The 20,465-nt window shown below is 33.5% G+C and overlaps 1 protein-coding gene across 6 annotated transcripts in view; it reads left to right on the top strand.

Moving 5' to 3' along the window:
* Positions 1–20,465, top strand: part of DMD (dystrophin) — a 2,039,779-nt gene that overhangs the window by 844,464 nt on the left and 1,174,850 nt on the right. For all 6 annotated transcript variants that reach the window (XM_055339022.1, XM_055339018.1, XM_055339021.1 and 3 more), the window contains 4 exons: positions 4,544–4,666; positions 7,073–7,210; positions 9,959–10,111; positions 10,978–11,160. In XM_055339022.1, coding sequence (XP_055194997.1) covers positions 4,544–4,666; positions 7,073–7,210; positions 9,959–10,111; positions 10,978–11,160 — 597 coding nt within the window. The remainder of the gene's footprint in view (positions 1–4,543; positions 4,667–7,072; positions 7,211–9,958; positions 10,112–10,977; positions 11,161–20,465) is intronic.

The following is a 20,465-nucleotide window of genomic DNA, read 5'->3' as shown; positions in this document are numbered from 1 at the left end:
ACTGGTAGTTGATATAGTAAGTACTTTTTCTATACAAAAAAAAAAGAGCTATATTTGCTATGGAAAATGGAGTATATAAGATATATTCCAAACTTCAGGGATTAAAAATGTGGTGAGACAAAGCATAAACCATTGAAAATGAAATAACATCATATTCAAATATATAAGAGATACTGCAGCAGAAAGTAGAGTTACACATTAATTGAGGAATAGAGACTCCTCCTAGAACATGTGGAACCCATTGCCATAAGTTTTCCTATCCCCAGAAGGCTTCTAGAAAATTCCTCTCAGAGAACATATCTGAATGCTAGTGAGATGGAAATTATAAGAATTATCTAAATCCACTAAAATGTATTAACTAAAATTTCAGCATCTTGACTTTCATTAGTAAGATATTGCTCTTGTGATATATTTCAAACTAATAATGAACTATTCTTTTCAAAGTCATAGTTCTAATAATTGCTATTGATCTGTACTGACTAAAAAGGTAACCATGAACCACATATGGTTATTGAACATTTGAAATGTGGCTACTCCAAATTAAGAAGTGTTAGAAGTGTAAAATATATAGTGGTTTTTGAAATCTTAATATGAGAAAGTGAATGTAAAATATCTTCTTAATTTTAGATTGATTATAGGCTTATATGGTATTGCGAAATTAGATAAATAAAAATTATAATTAATTTCATCCATTTCTTTTTACTTTTTAGTATGGCATCTAGAACATTTAAAATTACATATATGATTTGCATTATATTTCTCTCTAGCTGCATCACTACAGATTTTTTAAAAAACTTTGAATTCAGAGAATATACTATAAGTTGATAAATTTTGGGGGAAGTATATACCCTAATACATCATCATCCTGCCTCTGTATATTTTCAGCAATGGGAAACTCACTACTTTAAAATTAGTGCTTTTAAAAAGAAAAAAAAAAGAAACATAGCACTAATCAGTTATTCTTGTATTGAACTAAAATTCAGGCTCCAAGTAATTCCTACCCATTGATTCAAGTTATTCAAATCGCTAAACTATGTAATGGCCTTTTTAAACAAATGCATGATAATCTTTGATCAGGAAATCTGGACCCTACATATATTACTAATAAAATCTAAGTTCAAATTACTTAGTTAATTGTTTTGTAGTAGTATTTCCTAAAAGCTATTTGTATCTGCTTATACTGATTTTTATACTTCATGGTATCATTGTTTCTAGCATTTGGCCAATTAGGTCTTTTTGATTTTATACAATAGAAGTTGTGTTGTTTAAAATTCTAGATCTTTCAAGAGCTCCTTAAAATATTTATTCTACTACCCCATGAATAGTCATTCCTTTACTTAGGCGATATTCATTTATGAGTGTCTCCTATGTACCAGGAATGACTCCAGGTTGAACAAGACTGAAAAATCCCTTATTTTTATGGGATATTCATGGAACTCATCCTTCTCATTGCATGTTTTTCACATGCTTTTTGTGTCTTCAAATAATTACTGATGAAAATACTGCACAGAGCTGAACAAATACAAAGCCCTTTGGCACCCTCTTTGAAACTACCCTCTTCATCAATACAGATTAATTAATCAACAAGTTATGTTGTTCAGAATGATAGAATGTTACCAAACTGAGTCTCAGTTTCTCCATGCTCACCATTAGAACTTAATGATTTTGTCAGTTACCTTGGTAAAATAGAAATGCTATGTCAACAAGCATTTATTTTATCCTTCATAAACCATATGTTTTTGAAAGATCTTTTAATGGAGTCAATGGATAGGTACAGTTTTGAGAGGAAACAGTTAAGAGTCAATATTTATCGAGCAGTTTCTGTATGTAATATGGATACATAAGATTTGGGGAGAAAAGAATAACCCATATTTATTAAGCATTTATTGTATCTCAGACAACATTCTAACTATATTTGATTCTCATAACAGCCCTATGAAGTAGATACTCTTCTTATCTTAATGTTACAAATCAGGAAACTGGAACTCAAGGAGGACACATAACTTGTCCAAGGTCCCCCCACTACTAAATGGTGGAGCCCTGATTCAATCTCAGCATTCTCATGAAGGAGCTTAGGGTCTTCACCAGAAGATTATAAAACATCCTAAAGGCCAAGAAAGGGGTCATACCCAGAGTTCACCAAAAGGCCTATAAGAAAGGTTGATATTAGGAGTACTTTAATAAGGCTGGAAAGGTCCTTGGGGCAATGTCAGGGGAAGCCTTGACTATTGTGCTGGAGTTTGGACTTTACTCTACTTGAACTAGTTTACTAGAGAAATACCTTCATGAAGGTCATGTTTTTGGAATATATTGACCTGATCACAGTGCACAGGATGGAACTGGTGACATGAGGAGATTATACTCCGGTAAGGAGGTTATTGCCTTAACTCCTGTGTGAGGAGTATAAGAGATGATATCTCTGGGAATAGAAAGCAAGTAGATCATGGTGAATGAATGCACAATGATTTGATTTGATTTGATTAGATATTAGAGTGAAGTGTTGAAAAATAACATGAGTCACGTGCTAAGACTGGATGACTGAGAAAAATTGTTTTCTATTTACAGAACTAGGGAAGTTGGTGTTGTAAGCAGCTTTAGGGAAAAGACAATGAGCTCATTTCTAGACATGTAAAACCTTAAGTGAGAAATTGGCTGGTTTTTGGAGAGTCTATATTAAAATTCAGAAGTGAGATCCCAGCTAAAGATGAATATCTGGGAGATATTGTGAAAGTTATAGTTAAATTGGGAAGATAATACAATGCATTAGGCAAGGAGTATTGATAAAGATACATTGAGGCCCAAGTTCTGAGTCTTTGAAATTACTCTCTCTATTTGATTATGTGGAGAGAGAGGGTGAGCTAGAGAGAAAGCACACATAGGAGTAAGATAAATCTGCCCCAGAATGGACCCATGTTATTTTGACACCTCAGCACTCAAAGTTATTTTAAAAATACCTATCATTGTATTTTCACATAATTATGTAGAATAGTGCAGTTGCTCTAATTAGATATTAGCAAATGTGAGCAATTCAATAACACAAAATAGTATCAAATTAATATTGCTTAGTTATGACTTGAAAGTTTGTTCATCTTTTGCTTTTATAATACTTTGAGTAATATGTTTTAAAAGTGTAGAAGTATGTTTATAATACAACAGCAGAAGCATCCCTTAAGCATATTTATAATACTACCATTCTGTACCAGTTCCAGAACCTGCTATGATGTTCCAAATTGCAAATGTTCATTCAGATTTAAAAATAATACTGAAAATAAGTCACTTTTTTAGAAAGAGCCCATATATCCTTCCTCATGTGTATAAAAGGGCCTGGCAGATAAGTGTATATTCATGTTGTGTGTGCAAATCATGTTTTCATGAATAGCATTTGATTATTCATTTCTTCATTAGTAGATATTTTTCCTTGAACATTTATCTTTATGATCCTCTAGGAGATGCCATTTAATAAAGAAAGAGTAAGACTATGACTGTTGGAATGTGATGGGGAACCATAGGTGGGGACCAGACTTTATGCATGCAGTCATCCTGGCATAAGACACTGGGGGTTGTTCCTGAATTGGTTTTACAAATGGGGAAATGTTTAGCTCTGTAAGAAAATAAGATTTCTATATGTCATCTATGAGTTTTCAGAAGCTGTCAGGTATAAAATATTTTTAGTGTTTTAACGCAAAGAAATTGAATAAAGGGTAAAGATCAATAGCATCAATATTTATTTTATTAACAATTTAAACTTTGATAATTAAATCTTGCCTACTCTTTTGAATATATATTTAAATTGCAATGTATTTTTATTGATCACTCCTCTTCAAGTGGCTTTTATAGAAAAAAGAGGTTTTTGAGACTATGGTCAATATGAACTTCAAAATCAAAGAAACTGTGATATTTGTAAGGTTGGAAAACACATATTCAGATTTTTTATGTGAAATATTTTGGGTTTATTCACTTGATTTTTTTGTATGTGTGCTACCAAATGAAGTATTCCTAAGGCAAGCTCATGGCATTGTTTGTCTTATGAGAGCACGCCTGGCAAATTTTCCATGTCATTTAAAATATCGCAGCAGATTGCCATGTAGTTTTTCTGAGGGGAAGGAGACAATTCTGCATTTCTACCTAAGGTTACTATTACTTGATGAATGAGGCAGTAAATAAGACAAATAAATTTGTGTAAAATACCATTTACACAAATGGTATTTATATCAGAATATTTTAAATAAGATCAAATTTAACTTTAGAATATTAACAATTAGCTCAATCAACTATATGGAAATGGACTTTTGTTGAAAGAAGAGAATGACAAATTTCATTATCTTGCATGGATGTTCAGCTCTGATGATGTTAAATGTTTGTCTTTATTTGCATCCTCAGGTACTTTCCCAGTTGTATTTCAAAGCTTTCATAAAATATAAGATGGAAACATAAATGCATGTCATTAGTTTAGCAACAGGAGTTTGAACAAATGTAATTTTTTGGGTTTATGTTTCTAATAAAAAGTAATTTTGATTTAAATTAGCACTATCTTTTTTTTTAGGCCTCCATTCCTTTGAAGGAATTGGAGCAGTTTAACTCAGATATACAAAAATTGCTTGAACCACTGGAGGCTGAAATTCAGCAGGGGGTGAATCTGAAAGAGGAAGACTTCAATAAAGATATGGTAAATTGGTTGTGATAAAAGTGTGAATGAACTAGGAGTGAAATGAATAAATATTTGGAAGGAAATTAGATAACTCAAGTCTCCAACTAAATTCTCAGTGCATTCCTTGCACATTTTGTGATTCTAATGATTTATTACAATTGCAAAATATTCTTGTTGAACTTTTATTATGAATGCCAAATTACTGTGGTATGGTCACATAGGAGCACTTGCAGATCCTAATAAGTAGTTCCACAGTTTTGCTTTGACCTGTGCTATTTTCAAACTCAGAGGACAAAATGTAATGGGGGGGAAGAGTTAAATTAGAAAATGGAAATTTAATAAGAAACTCAGCCATTGAGGATGGATGATGTTTTGTGTCAGTCTTGATTTGTGTAATAGAATGTTTATTTCAGAGAAGGGGTATTAAACAAAATAGAAAAAGGTATTTTTTAAAGTTTACCACAAAGTGGTTTTCACAAAAAGTTGATTAAATAGTACACTAGATGTCTAAAATGTGTATAAATTCATGCTGCTTATTTCATGGGAGTAAAGAAACATAACTATCTGGGCTGCTCCCAAACTCATAACATTCTCCTTCAACCCTGATTAATTTCAAAATGTCTGTTACATTTCTCTCTGGCTTGAAGATTGCTGCATCACACCCTTTTTGCTGACTTTTTCCCCTTCCACGTCCTTGTCACAATTTCCTTTTCCCTCTTCCACAGTCATCACCAATATGGCATTTTTAACTGTTCCACATATCCTGTTTGAGATTTCTCAGACTTGTATCAATACTAGGGACTTCTCAGACAATGCTTTAAACTGACAGTAAAAGGCAAAATACGAATTTTAGATGGTAGGCATGTGAAGCAGTAGGAAAACTATTTTCCACCAATCTTAGTTGGCCCCGGTATCAATTCTTACTTCCCCGAGCTCCCAGAATCAATCAGTACCCCCGTGTATGGGGCTTGGTGGCCTTGCCAACTCAGCTCTGCAAGAGAAAGCCAAGAAGAGGCTTTCCAAAATACTGAGTTACAGCTATCTCTCCTTCATGTCAAAGAAGAAATCAGGAGGGCACTGAGGTGAGAGAGTCCTGTTCACCTCTTGGGCTATTCACCAACTCTGCCCTATAGCCCTTACCTGCAGTAGTGGAAGAAGCAAAGTGGGTTTCTTTGTTTTTTGGGGGTTTTGTTTGTTCGGTTGTTTGTTTGTTTTTTTCCCTCAGCCCTAGGAAAGGAAAGACAAAAAAGGAAAGACTTTCTAAAATAAAGTCTTTCACAGATTATAAACATATGTCTATATTATTTTATTACACTAGTAATTCACAAACCTCTGATAAAAATGTCATTCCTCTGAAAAAATAAATCAATCTTCTGTTACATTTTGCAGTTTAAATATGCATTGCAGATTTAGATAGGTAGCATTCGAGTACCAGGAATTGTTACATGCAAATACATGTGACTTTTTAAAAACCATCTAACGTATTAGTGACTTTTTAAAAACCATCTAACATTTACTTTTCTTAGCTTATCAGAGTACCTTGAGTACCACTGCAGGGTGAATCTTCTCAAAAGAAAGTTTTCATATACTGAGTTAAAAGAAAGATGGGAAAAGAGAAGTGAAAAATCACCTGGTCACACATATGCTACCATATTATACTGGCACTTATACAAATAGTTTTATATCAAAGTAAATAAAAATACTCTTCTTGGAGAAACTGAATGCATACCAAAAATTTTTTCAAGTAATTTTCCTAATCTATATTTTATACTTATTTGATTGCATTTAAAAACAGCTTGTATATAGGACATATTTTTAGAAACTAGTTGCAATTTTTGGCAACACTTGAATACATCATTTTGTACTAATGTCCTAATATTCGTCCTAAATTTGGACATATAGGCCATTTAAAGTAGATTATTAAATAGAAATTTATGTACATTTAAAATATGTTTACTTACGAGTGAGTGTGTTTAAACCATTAAGGATCATTGCCATCTGACATACATCCACATCCATATTTCTGCATGGGTTAGTTAACATTGTAAATGACACGTATAGTTCACGTCTCCAAACTTCTTTAATTTCTGAAAATCTACCAAAACTCAAAGCCAGAAGAATGCTTCACACCATTTGATGCTTGTCTGAAATGATGAAGTACCTTACAAGTCTATCTTCCTACATATGCCCCCCCCATCAGATATATCCTTTTGAACTGGATGATATCCTTCCTAGATCCCTCTTTACAAAACTCAAGTAAACCATATAAAAGGAAAAAGTATGAGCCCAGTATCTTAGAACATTCCCAAATGTCTTAAATTTGATTTTTTTGTGTGTTTAAATAACATGTTTTATTATCTCTTGTTAACGATGTACAGCTATTTAAAAACCAAAATGAAGACTGTACTTGTTGTTTTTAATCAGAGTGAAGACAATGAGGGTACTGTAAAAGAATTGTTGCAAAGAGGAGACAACTTACAACAAAGAATCACAGATGAGAGAAAGCGAGAGGAAATAAAGATAAAACAACAGCTGTTACAGACAAAACATAATGCTCTCAAGGTATTAGAGCTAAAATTATAATATACCTTGCCTGTGGTTTTTTTCATATGTAGGGTAAACTATATTATGCATAAATAAAAGCTGCTTACGAATCTTAGTCGCCAGAAAATACATTTTTTTCCTGTTCAATGTGTGTGTTTTATTTAACATTTTTGAGTGATGTCTTTGATTTTGAGAGATGTGTTGCTTAAAAAATTGGGCTTTTTTTTGACTGAGTAGTGCTTGAAAAATATTATAATGCACCCCTCACAGTGTTTATACATTTAATTTTCTAATATAGTTTATTTTTACTTATTTACATTTGTCATGAAAGATCTGCTTAAATGCCAGAATAACCAATTTATATTTTTGTGGGTTTTCTGCTGCCTATATTTTATTGATTTTATCTAGAGGAGGTCCAGTTTTTTGGTAATTGAATATTTGTTTAATAAGGCCTGGGATTAAAAAAATAAGGCCTGGGATTCTACTTATTTTTTTTTTCAATTACCTTCATTTTTCCTTTAAGAGTCACTCTTTGCAACCAGCTAAACATTTACAGAGTCTAATCTCATTTATATAGGAATCCTCAAAAATAATCTTAATGTCCTTGAAGAAGAACTGGCACTCTTGTATTAAGCAGCGGTAGTGTATAGGCTCAAGCACCCATGTGACTCATCTGGTAATGTGCAGGAAGAACAGAATAGTGTTGACTTTTCTGTAATAATATTTAGGATGTTCTTGACATGACACTGAACATGTAAAGAGTTTTGTGAAATAACCTTTTGTTATTTTTATTGTGCTTTCCAATATTCCCTATTGGCATGCATGGCTGATTTTCTAATACTGTAATTGCCAAGCTTTTCATTGTAAATCACTCTTGGAGAGCTGTGTAGCTATGTGGGTAGATCCACCTAGTAGGTGGATGAAGTCTGCTTTCTGTATGCAAATAAGAGTATAAAACCTTTCCCCATATAGTCAGACAACCAAATAAACACTGCTGAGAATGTAATTACACAATATTGTGCCTGCAAGGAATCCACAAGGAAAGTCTAATTGGCCAGCAGGTGTTCTGGAGGTAACTGCTGATAAATATAGTAAATAGAAAAGGCCTCTTCCTTGAGGGAGTGCAAGATCAAGCCATAATGTGCTCAGAAAATCAGAAAGCTGTGTAATTCACACACTTCCCACTGTGACCAGGCTTTCCGAAGTGTCTACAGTGGTCATATGATGATATGTGTCCTACTGAACAGCAGTGTTTAATGGTTATCTGGCATATCTCTAAAGAAATCTATATAATGTCTCTAAATATCTTCACATATTATGCATCACCTTGTGCTTAGGAAATGAAAGGAGTTTCAGATTTTATGACCACAAGCCCTTTCTCTTGGCAGAGATGTGAGTTGTGTCACAAATAAGACATGGCTCAGCGCTCATTCACATGGCTTTATCTTGGTACCTTTGAAAAAAGCAGCATTCCATCTGGCTCATCCCAGGCATTTATTACCTCCACAGGAGGTTTAGAAATTCAACTAAAAATGTAAACTGCAGTAAATTTTACATCCTCAATTTTGAACAAAATGGGGAATAAAATTTATATCATTCTTGCAAATAAATGTTAAAAGTGATTATGAAAATCTACTCCACTTGCCAAACTAATCTACACCACCATATTCAGTAACTATATTAACCTGCCAAGTGTCTCCAGTTCTAGTCCTTATGAAATATTTCAAAGAAGGTCAGAACTTTCCAAAACAATGAATATTTCAACAGTTCTTTGATATTCATTATTTTCTTTTGCTCCAGTTAAATCTGTACATGAAACCCTAATTACTACTGTTCTGAAGAAATGAAAGCTGAATTCTGAGCTCTTACATTCCCTTGTGTTATCATAAAATGGCATTACAACAAATTCTATTGATCGGGGAAGACATTGGGTGTGCTTGTAAGGAGCAAGATGATTAATTTCCCCCCTTTGTTGATTTATTAAGCAGTTGCCCTTATTTATCTCATCTCGTTGATTGGAAACCATGCACTTTCCCTTTTCCTTTTAAACTAATTCATCATTTGCATTTGGAACACGATTTGATATAATAAGAGAAAGCTGACCATGGAAGCCTCAAAAGAAAGAGCATTTTTATAATAGTTGTCATTTTCCTGTACAGTCACAGATAGATATCTTTCATACTTCCACATGTATAGCTCAAAACAATTTATATGATAACTAAGATGGTTTTATATTTTTAATCACAAAATATTCACACCTATGAAACATGTTTACAGGGACTGCTAAAAGCATGAATGTAGTTTCTTGGCTATGTAAACTTAGAATTTTGTTGATAAACCTAGGGCTGAAGATACAAATTTTTACAATTTGTATCTATTATAAAAGTCAAGTACAAACTCATTAAATTTGTGCAAGTATCTAGCTAATTCATTTGTATTCATATACTAAAGTATTTCACAGATACTACACGATAATTTAGTTGACTCATTTAGTCGATTAAATATGACAAGATTTCTAAACAAATTTGAACATGCCAGGAGGAGATATACTTTAAGTGGGTTGTCTAGTTTTCTTAGCTTTGTGTCAATAGATCCTGCCACATAAATACCTAATTTCGTCATCTATTTGTATACTTAGCATTTAAGAATGTGAATTTAAGTGAAGCTGTACAAGGAGATGAGGGATTCATTATTTGTAAATAACTACAGCCAGAAGTATACTATACATATATATTGATATTTTAATAATATCTGCACCATGAACAGGATTTGAGGTCTCAAAGAAGAAAAAAGGCTCTAGAAATTTCTCACCAGTGGTATCAGTACAAGAGGCAGGCTGATGATCTCCTGAAATGCTTGGATGACATTGAAAAAAAATTAGCCAGCCTACCTGAACCCAGAGATGAAAGGAAAATAAAGGTAATGTTGTTTTAGAATGTCAATACTAGATTTTATTGCTACAGTTTAATTTCTTTACCTTAACATGTGTGGATCGTATTTAAAATGGTTGATGTTATTGTTTCCTCTTTTAGCGTTCTCTGATTTGCTGCATTTCCTTGTATTGTGTTTTGTTATGGTAAATGTATTGTATTAAGTGTTTTTTAATTGACATAATGTGGAATGAATAAAATGTTTTATTTCTAGACAATGTAAAATGAATTAAGAAATGTCGTATGTTTTCTGGTAAAATTGTAATTGACTTTGTGTATCTTTGTTCCAGATGAACAAATGACTTATCGGTCTGTGGACGACTTCTTTCTCATGTTAGCACATTCATTTCATCAGAGCATCTTCACACATCAGTGTCAAATCTCTATAGATTGATTTGCATATTGTCCGAAGATGTGTTTTTCTGTTATTATTTTACACTTTTTATTTTGCTTCATTCTCTGTTGAGTTCCTCAAAACTTTAACAAGAAAATAAATAACCACTTACCCTCTAAATTATATTCTATGTGGATGGTCCCTAATAAATAATGAGTAGTCACTCCAATTTGGGTCAGCCCCCAAAACACCAAAGGAATTGAGAAGAAAGAAAAATGTTAGATGAATTTAAATATTTTCTTAACTAGAATATCTCAAACTGAGCATTCACAGGATAACTGAAATAACATTTGGATTCTTGGGTGAAGATGACAGTGATGGCTTCCATATTTGTAAATTATGGAACGTGACAATAAAATGACAACAGCCTTTGAAATTTCTGAGAGACGTATGTGCTGCTTGCAGGTTGGTTGATGTGGTTAGCTAACTGCCCTGGGCCCTGTATTGATTTTGCTCAATAGGAAATTGATCGTGAATTGCAGAAGAAGAAAGAGGAGCTGAATGCAGTGCGTAGGCAAGCTGAGGGCTTGTCTGAGGATGGGGCCGCAATGGCAGTGGAGCCAACTCAGATCCAGCTCAGCAAGCGCTGGCGGGAAATTGAGAGCAAATTTGCTCAGTTTCGAAGACTCAACTTTGCACAAATTGTGAGTTGTTACTGGCAAACCCACGTTATGTGTTTGCAACTACTACCCTAATAACAGAGGCCTACTAACAAACGGAAAAAAACAAAAACAACTGGGTACAATTGCAGACTTCTAGTATGTATTCTGAAAGTGAGCAGTTTCCCCTCACTTTGGGCTTCTGCAACACTAGTGGCTAATTTTTCAGATTAAAAACACAATAAATTAAGCACATAAGGAACAGCCCCTTTATCAGAAATGAAAACTGCATCTTAATTTGTTTTGCCACATCATTTTTTTCATAACATTGGCAATGTGAATTTGTCAATTGATCATACATTTACATTACTTCAGTGTCTAATCAAAAAATATGTATTGCTTTCCTGAGACCATCCCATGCTAATTTTACTTTCTTAATGTATACATGGTAAATAATAAATCTTTTGTGAGACATCTTCTTATATCAAATTGCGTAAGGACCTTATCTCATTGACTTAATAGTAGTTTAGTCCTCGTATCTGGCTTAGCTACATAATGGGTTAAAAAGCTTTTAGAACTGGATGCCTAGTAAGATGGTTTACAAGTGAGAGCAGATTGAAAAATATCAAACATTGTGACCACTGAAATATTACAAGCCAAAGGGAAAAGGAACAACTGTTCTTCTTTCAAACAACTGGATGGAAATTTGGTGATTTTCTCCTTAAAAAGGCAATTCATAATCTTAAATTTGGTCTTTTTAGCTGTTTATTTGTACTAGGGTATGAACCATAGGATTTTTCTAACAAATGCATTTTTTGTTCCTATTCTAAAATATCATAAAGTGAAGAGGAATGGTTACTTCTATGTAATTATGTAAAAATAGTGCTTCTCACAAAAAAGCATGTTAAAGTCTGAGAAATATGGATTTCTTATTATGTTAAGTTGAATCATATGAAACCAACAGAGATAATCAATAGTTTTTGACCCATGTAAATGACAATTTCATTTGTTTCAACTTTCAGATGAGACATTTTGAGGGAATTTCTTATGTGATATTGTTGATCCCATTTAATATGTGGTATTTTAAAAATATGCCTTAGCAAAGATTTTATTAGCATATAATTGTGCTATGCTGCTTATTAAAAAAGGGAAAATATGCCACATATTATTGTTTCTTCTTTTTACAAAACATTAAGAAAATCCATGAATACACTGTTTTTGATGAAATCCAGGGCCCTAAGATTTAATAGCAGGTGAATATTCTGAGAAGTTGGAAAAAGTAATATAATATATTGAGACTATATTACATTTGAAGTCCAATTCCAGCTGATTGCACATTTCAGCCTATTATCCTTCCTATTAGATGTTATGAACATAATATGTCATAAATCACTGAAGCCTACACTAACAGAAAGCCTGTGTCTGTGGATACAAAATGAATTGAAAGATTAAGGCAACCATAAAGAAAATTCAAGTAAAATATTTTCACTGAATTTAATAGATCATTCAGGGAGAAGTCCCTTGCTTTGATTTATATGACTACTAACTAATTTCTCCATTCCAATTTTCCCCATATCTTGACACATCCTAGATGCAGGATTAGATTTCTTTACAAGCTGGTCAAGGTAAGTTATTAAATTTTATAGTTAAATGGACACAGGATCAAAAATCTCCACAAAGCATCCACTTAAAGTGTCGTTACATCCTTATACATAAGGGGCTCTCAACACATATTTGTAAAACATAATGATGATTGGTAAAATAAAGCAAGGACATGTAAACCAGCATAAAAATTTAAAAGTCATTGTAAAATGCTAATCTGTATTTTCTGCATAAACTGTTTCTTCTTGATTTTCTGTCTGAGAGAACATGAGTTGAGAAGGTGCCTGGAGTGGGGAATATATTTTTTAATTTTATTTATTTATTTGAGAAAGAGAGAGAGAGGGAGCGTGTGAGAACAAGTAAAGTGATGAGCAGAGGGAGACAAAGAGGGAAAAGCAGACTCCCTGCTGAGCACAGAGCCTGATGGGGGCTCCATCCCAGGACCCTGAGATCATGACTTGAGCCAAAGTTAGACGCTTAACTGACTCGGCCACACAGGCACCCCGGAAATATCTTTTTCATGTGAACTCTGGGTTTCTGTGATAACAGAAGGAATAATAATATGTATGAAGAACAATCAATATTATAATTATATTTGGCTTTGAATTTTAATTAGGTCTAAAAGAATATAGATAGATGATAGATAGATAGATAGATAGATGATAGATCGATTCAAGATGTATCTTTTTAACCACTGATTACTAATATATATTGAAAAACTGATTTCACATATCTACCAACCTGATTAAAGTCATCTTTCCCAATTATCGTACAATGAAGCCACAAGTGAACAGCTTAACCAAAAGTTATATTTGGAATGGTAAGGCTGATGCAGCACAGGTGGTCATAACTGCAGTATTCTTTACCTCCCCCTGGTACCCCTTCTCTCTTTCTCTTATCTTTCATTCTCCCAGTTTTCCCTTTCTATTCTTTCTAGATGTAAATTCTGACTTCATTTGGACTTACTGATTTTCAGTTAGTTTTACACATCTTAGGAGTAAGAGTTCAGGATTTCAGAAAGTACTGTTAAGTGCTTAACATTTGAGAGTTGTGTTTAAAATGAGACATTAACTTTCCTCATTTCAGAGAGAAAAGCTTAAAAATGGACTAAGCAGTGTAAAAATTGTGTATGTCAGAGATTATGGCCATGTCAGAGCTATACATGGCAATCATAAAGCTCTGACAAGTTCTGGAACTTTGAGCCATGAGGCAGTCCTGGACCAGATGGGAGTGCAGACCAAAGCAGAGTAGAGAGTATCTCCAAATGATGGTCCTCAGGACAATCCTAGAGTCCACAAAGAAGGGAAAACAGATTGGGAGGAAGCAGGTCAATTTTTCTCTAAGCATTCAACAGTTTGGAGCCCCTGTTATAGTTAGGAATATAGGACATTTTTAATTATACTTCCTATTGGCTTGCAGACCTGGCTGATCAGTGGAGACCAAACAATGATTGTAGACTGAACATAAAGAATTTTTCTGTAGGTTGTTTTATAACACCTGTGAGGTCTCATACAAAGGGTGCTCCCTGAGATGAACAGCCTAGAATGACAATCCTGGTTCCTAGGTCTGCTCATGAATAAATAAATATCTTTTGGCCTGATTTCCCTTATCTGTACATTGAGAATATGGACATTGGTGATAATGAAATATGGTAGTATTTGTAAAACACCTGCTGTATTACAGAAACTCAGTGAATTCAGTTTTTTACTTCTTTCTGTATATAACACTGGAAAAGAGACATTTTTAAAAAATTTTATGTCTTTATAGGCTGTTAAGATGATTAGACTCAGCATATACCATAGATTGATAATGTTATTCACAACAGATAAATGTATTTATCAACACATAGATTACAAATTAGATTCCATCATCCTTGAACAGGTAGTTGTATCTAGAGTCACAAGGTACTTGCAGAAAATTTTGTGCAAAGCTGGTGATTCTACCAAAGTAGACATAATTCCTTATAAACATGTCAGTAGTTCTCTAAGTTCTTATCTCCTACAGAAAAGTAGAGAAAGAGATAAGAAAACCCAAAGGCTTTGAAAATTTCTTAATAGAAAATTACGTGTAATTTTTATTAAGCATAATTGTAGCATTTGAAAGTTAATCTCCCAGAACCCAAGAAAATGCAGCCAAAAATTACACAAAGAAAGTACCCCCACAATCTAGGGCTCATGTGGAACTCCTAAGAAAATAAGCTCACAGACTAAAATTACAATGGCTATGAAAAAATTCTTTTAATGGATGATGTTAACAGATGCCAAAAAATAAAAGGAGAATGCACATCTGAGGAAATTAGAGATAAGAGAACAATCAGGAAAGGACATTAAAATAAGTGTTTAAATTTTTTTGTGCGTAATTGAAGTTTTTTTAAAGTTCAAAAAGATTTTTAAAGAGGATATAATGGAATTCCTACAATAAAAATAGGCCTTTTTGAATAGTGAACAGGAAAGTTTGAAAAAATAAGAAGTTTAGAGATTAAAATGTGATCATTAAAATAATAACTCAAACAGCTTTTTAAATAGTGGATTCATCATAGAAGAAAACTGAATATTTTAATTGAAGGATATTGAGGATAATTTTGCTTGCTGAAAATACTGGAATATGTAGATAATGGAATAAAAAGCTCATATATATACATGAAAAGAGTTCCAGATTGAAAAGGTGGGAGCCTGGGGGAGAGACAATATTTTATATAAATGACTGACATTCAACAAAATTGAATAAGTCTCAGTTTACACGAGTCCTCAAGTTGAATAAAGCTCAATTTACATGAGTCCTCAAGTTGAATAAAGCTCAACTAGACTGGAACAAATAAACACAAGTTACACCTAGCTAAATTTGAGTGAAAATCGGAACATCAGTGATCAGGAAGGTATCATAATAGCTACTGAGATTGCCTACAGGGTGGCAAAATTGACAGTAGACTTTTCATCAAAAATAGATATTAGAAGACAATGGAATAACATCTTTAGTATGTGAGGCAAATTTCCAAATGTCCTATAAACTGTGATTCAAGAGTAAAGACAAAATATTTTTTGGGCAGCCCGGGTGGCTCAGCGGTTTAGCACTACCTTCAGCCCAGGGCGTGATCCTGGAGACCCGGGATCAAGTCCCACATCGGGTTCCCTGCATGGAGCCTGCTTCTCCTTATGCCTATGTCTCTGCTTCTCTCTTTCTCTCTCTCTCTCTCTCTCTCTCTCTCTCTCTCTCTCTGTCTCATGAATAAATAAATAAAATCTTTAAAAATATTTTCAGATACAAGTATTTTCAGATAAATAAAAACTATGAAAATTTATTACCTATATGTTCTTGCTAAATTACTAAACAATATGCTAGTGTAAAAAAAGGAAAATGAATCCAGAAAGAAAGAGCAAGCTATATAAAGCTATCTAGAATTCTATATATAGAGGGATTTTTTTAAAATCTTTTACTCAGCCACTAAAATTATATATAGCAAGTGCTGAAAAGGAAAACAGAAGGCTATGAGAATTTAGAAGTGATTTGTCTCAACTTACAGGAGAATACAATAAATCAAAAGCTCATTGTAAAGGGTCACAACAAATAGAAGGTTTGTGCCCAATATGTTCAGTGTGAATTATTGCTAATTATTATGTTTCTAGGAAGAAAAAATGTATAGTAAAAACTTTTGGAATAAGTATACATACATGAACTGTCCCAGGAATGGGAGCAAAAATAATGCAAACATCAGAGTAAAAGATGGAAGAGAAATGTCCCTTTTCTAAATACAACAACTCCACCTGCCCTGGATATCCTATAGTCTCAAAGACCAAGTAAATAATGGTGATATTCAACATTTTATATCTAACAACTTCTTCAACTTCTTTTGGATGCCTAACAGATATGTCACACATAACATACCCAAGTCAAGAATTAACTGTCTTCTCTACATAATTTGGCTCCTACCAAGTTCCCTGGGTATTATTAAATTACCCTGTCACTTAACATCAAAGACCTAGACCTCATCTATGATTGCTCTTTTCTCTTGTATTATCCACGTAATTCATTTCTAATGCTATTGGTTCTACTAACAAAATACAGCTTTTATCAGACCACTCAGTATCTGCCTTGTGAAAAGCCTAGTCTACAGCATAATCATCTCTCATCTGGGTTCTTCAGCAGCCTCTAATCCTTGCTTCCAGTCTTTCCCCACCTACACTATATTCTTTCTGGTGCAGCCAGTGTGCTCCTAAAGCATAAATAAGATTCTCTTAAGCCACTGATGCTCATTACCCTTTCCGTGAATTCCTAGGAAATTCTACATGATTTGGTTTCTGCCTATCCTATTGGTCCAACTTTGTTTCTCCTTTGGCCATTCTTCTGTTATACAGGCATAAAAATTCCTCCTCCGTACCCAAACACATCAACACCATTTCCATTTCAGGGCCATTATATATATTGTTCCTTCAATGGAATATTTTTCACCTAGACTTTTACGTGGTTGCTATAAATCAGCCATCCTTCCATTTAGCAACAGTAAACATTTAGTATAACTTTGATGTATAATCTGAACAGGTAATACTTAAGAGTGTTTATTTTATGTTAAAATACTTTTTATACTTCTTATAAGTGTGCATTTCAATTGGGAATTTAAGATGACTCTCTGGAGCAGCAGATTTTGTAACAGTTACTTCCAGAAACATTATACTGAGAAAAGACAAAGTTCTTGAAATTTAACACTGAGGTGATGGGGTGAATTTGAGAAGGATTGCAATACTGTATTGTAAAGGATGGTTTTAGTGTATCGGAATAAATTACAATAAAGTATGTTGACAACATTAGAAGTACATATTTCTAAAATATGCAAGTTCTTGAAAAGTTGATAGAAAATTAGTTTTGGGGGATCCCTGGGTGGCTCCCTGTGGCAGGTTTGGCACCTGCCTTTGGCCCAGGGCATGATCCTGGAGTCCCGGGGATCAAGTCCCACATAGGACTCCCTGCATGGAGCCTGCTTCTCCCTCTGTCTGTGTCTCTGCCTCTCTCTCTCTCTCTGTGTGTGTGTGTCTCTCATGAATAAATAAATAAACTCTTTTAAAAAAAGAAAATTAGTTTTGTCAGTAGATTCACTTTAAATGCTAAAGAAATGTATTATATAAATTAGTCCTTTTTTTTCAAGATTTTACTTATTTGAGAAAGAGCTCACAGATGCACAAGCAGAGGGAGGGGCAATGGAAGAGGGAGAATCAGACTCCCCGCTGATCAGGGAGCCTAACAAGGGGCTTGATTCCAGGATCCCAGGACCCTGAGATCATGACCTGAACTGAAGGTAGATGGTTAACCAACTGAGCCACTCAGGTGCCCCTATAAATTAGTCATTATGTGAATATTTTTATAAGCTGAAAACACTTTTATAGTGTGAGCATTCCTCTACTAACTTTTAAAAATTGTTTGAATTTGAATAGAACTTCACATCTCTATAAAGAGCTTTCACATATATCGAGATTGTTTCCACTAATAAGCCTCTTGAGTATGATTTTCATTGTCATTTTATGGTAAATAAAATTTAAATGAGGTTAATTATAATGTCAAAGGGCACATGTAAGCAGTGGAAGATAACACTCTTGAACTCCATGCTTCCTGAAATACTATGAGAATTATTCAAAAGAAAGAAAAATATCTAGTGTCCAAATAAGTTTGAGAAACACTGAATTAAGCAAAGTTTCCTTACTACAGAATTTTGCAGGGCTTTTGATATGCAAATGTGATTATGAATTTCTACAAGGGGAATAGATTCTGCAGATTTTCACATCTGGATAGTTGTAGTACAAAAGGGGAAATTTCACTTCAGTTTTATGATAGGATTCCTGCTCAAGTAGTTGTGAAGAACTAGTGTTCTTCAGGAAAAAAAAATGAGAAAAGCATCTCTGTACCATTATGCTTTTGTTACTTTGGATTTTCTTAAAATACAGTGTTGCTTTATAAGAAGAGTAACCACAGAGCTGACTGCCATTGCCTAATGTAAAATAATGTGTGAACCTAGATTTGATATTCCATTACTCATTTTTGATAGATTTTCTCCTATCACATAATGATAACGAATTAATTTTGAGACTAATGGGGAAACATCCTCTTTGCATAATTGCCACGGATTTCTTTCTTTGCCTTGAAATAATAACAAAGATTGTCAGCTGCCAATGCAAGACCGTTGGAGAATTTGGGAACATGGATAATTTTTTTAGAGACAGAATGTTCTTTAGTAAACAGAGTTGTGAATGTATAAAACTAATAATGGTTGCTAAGGGAAATGAACCAGGAGGTAGCTGCTTATAAAATTTTCCTTCTCTTGGCTTCGATTTTGTAGTAACATATCAAAAGAGGTAAGAATGAAATAAAATAAATCAAGATTCTTTGTCTCCTAGATTATGATCATAATAGTTACTGCCATTTCTATAGTAATTTTTTCAGTCTCTAGCTATGTAATAGAATCAGATTAATGTTTGTCTGGTAGAGTAGCAGCTAGAATCACCTTCCAGGAAACTGACAGACTCACAGATCCCCTCATCCCTTTTATTCAAATGTAAGAGAATTCTGAATAAAATATAATTTTAAAACAGTTTTAAAGACATAGCTGAGCTCAAAATATATAACAGAAACTTCCTTCCCTCTCTTTACCATAAATGAGTACATTAACTCATGTGATAGTGAACCTGGATTGAGGGTCCCATAGTTCAGAGAAAGTTTTGAAGACCTTTTACATGTGGCCCTTATATGACATCTAGTATAGAGATGTAAAGGAAAAACCCACTTTAAACAATAGAACCTTCAAGTCTTTACTCCATGTAGATGGGAAATAGATAAATCCTACACATAAGCAAGCCCAATTCTGTCTGCCAAGGATTCTGGCTGGAGAAGAAAAATCTTTGATAATTAAAACTCAGTGTGGGAGGTCTGAATTTATATACTAACCATAAGCCACTAGATTCCTTAACTGAGAAATTAACATAAAATGGGTCCCAGATTGGTGAAATCTGTGAAGTCTTCTTCCACAATCATACAATAAATCATTCTTTCTAGAGTTCCACATTCACACAAACACTAAATATTTATTCAGTACAAAATATTACAACCCATAAGAAGAAATGAATCCGCAGTGACTTAGAGTCAACTAACATCACAATCAAGAGAATTAGTACTTCATGAATTTAAAATAATAGAAAACCACTGGATATATTAAATATGCTGAAAATAAGGAAGGAATAAAATATGTATTAATTTATAAAGCCACCGTACACAGGAAAATACAAAGATACTTATGATGATAATACATCAAATAAAGCTTACAGAAACCAAAAACCAAACATTGAAATAAAAAACTAAGTGTATGTGTTAAACACCAGATTAAACAAATGTGAAGAGAAAATTAGAAACACATTATGGTAAAATGATCAGAATCTACCACATAAAAATAAAAAGTATGGAAAATATGAAAGACCGAAAGAACAGAATAAGAAGCGTTATGACTAATATAATTACAAAAAAGGAAGAAAGAATACAGGAGACACAATATTTAAGGTACAATAGCCAAAAATTTCTCAGAACTTAAGAAAGACATCAGCCCACAAACGGAATACATTGGTGTCTCAACCAAGATGAATTAAAAGGAGTATGTCAAAACACAGAGAATATATAAATACCCTGTAAAAGAACAGGGCACAGATGTATGTCAACACAAGTGACTTATTTGTGTTTTTAAAGATTCTGTTTATGTATTATTCACAAGAGACACA

The sequence above is a fragment of the Nyctereutes procyonoides genome, unplaced genomic scaffold (assembly GCF_905146905.1).
Source record: "Nyctereutes procyonoides isolate TBG_1078 unplaced genomic scaffold, NYPRO_anot_genome, whole genome shotgun sequence".
NCBI lineage: Eukaryota > Metazoa > Chordata > Mammalia > Carnivora > Canidae > Nyctereutes > Nyctereutes procyonoides.
This window is presented reverse-complemented; position numbering and strand designations above follow the sequence as displayed.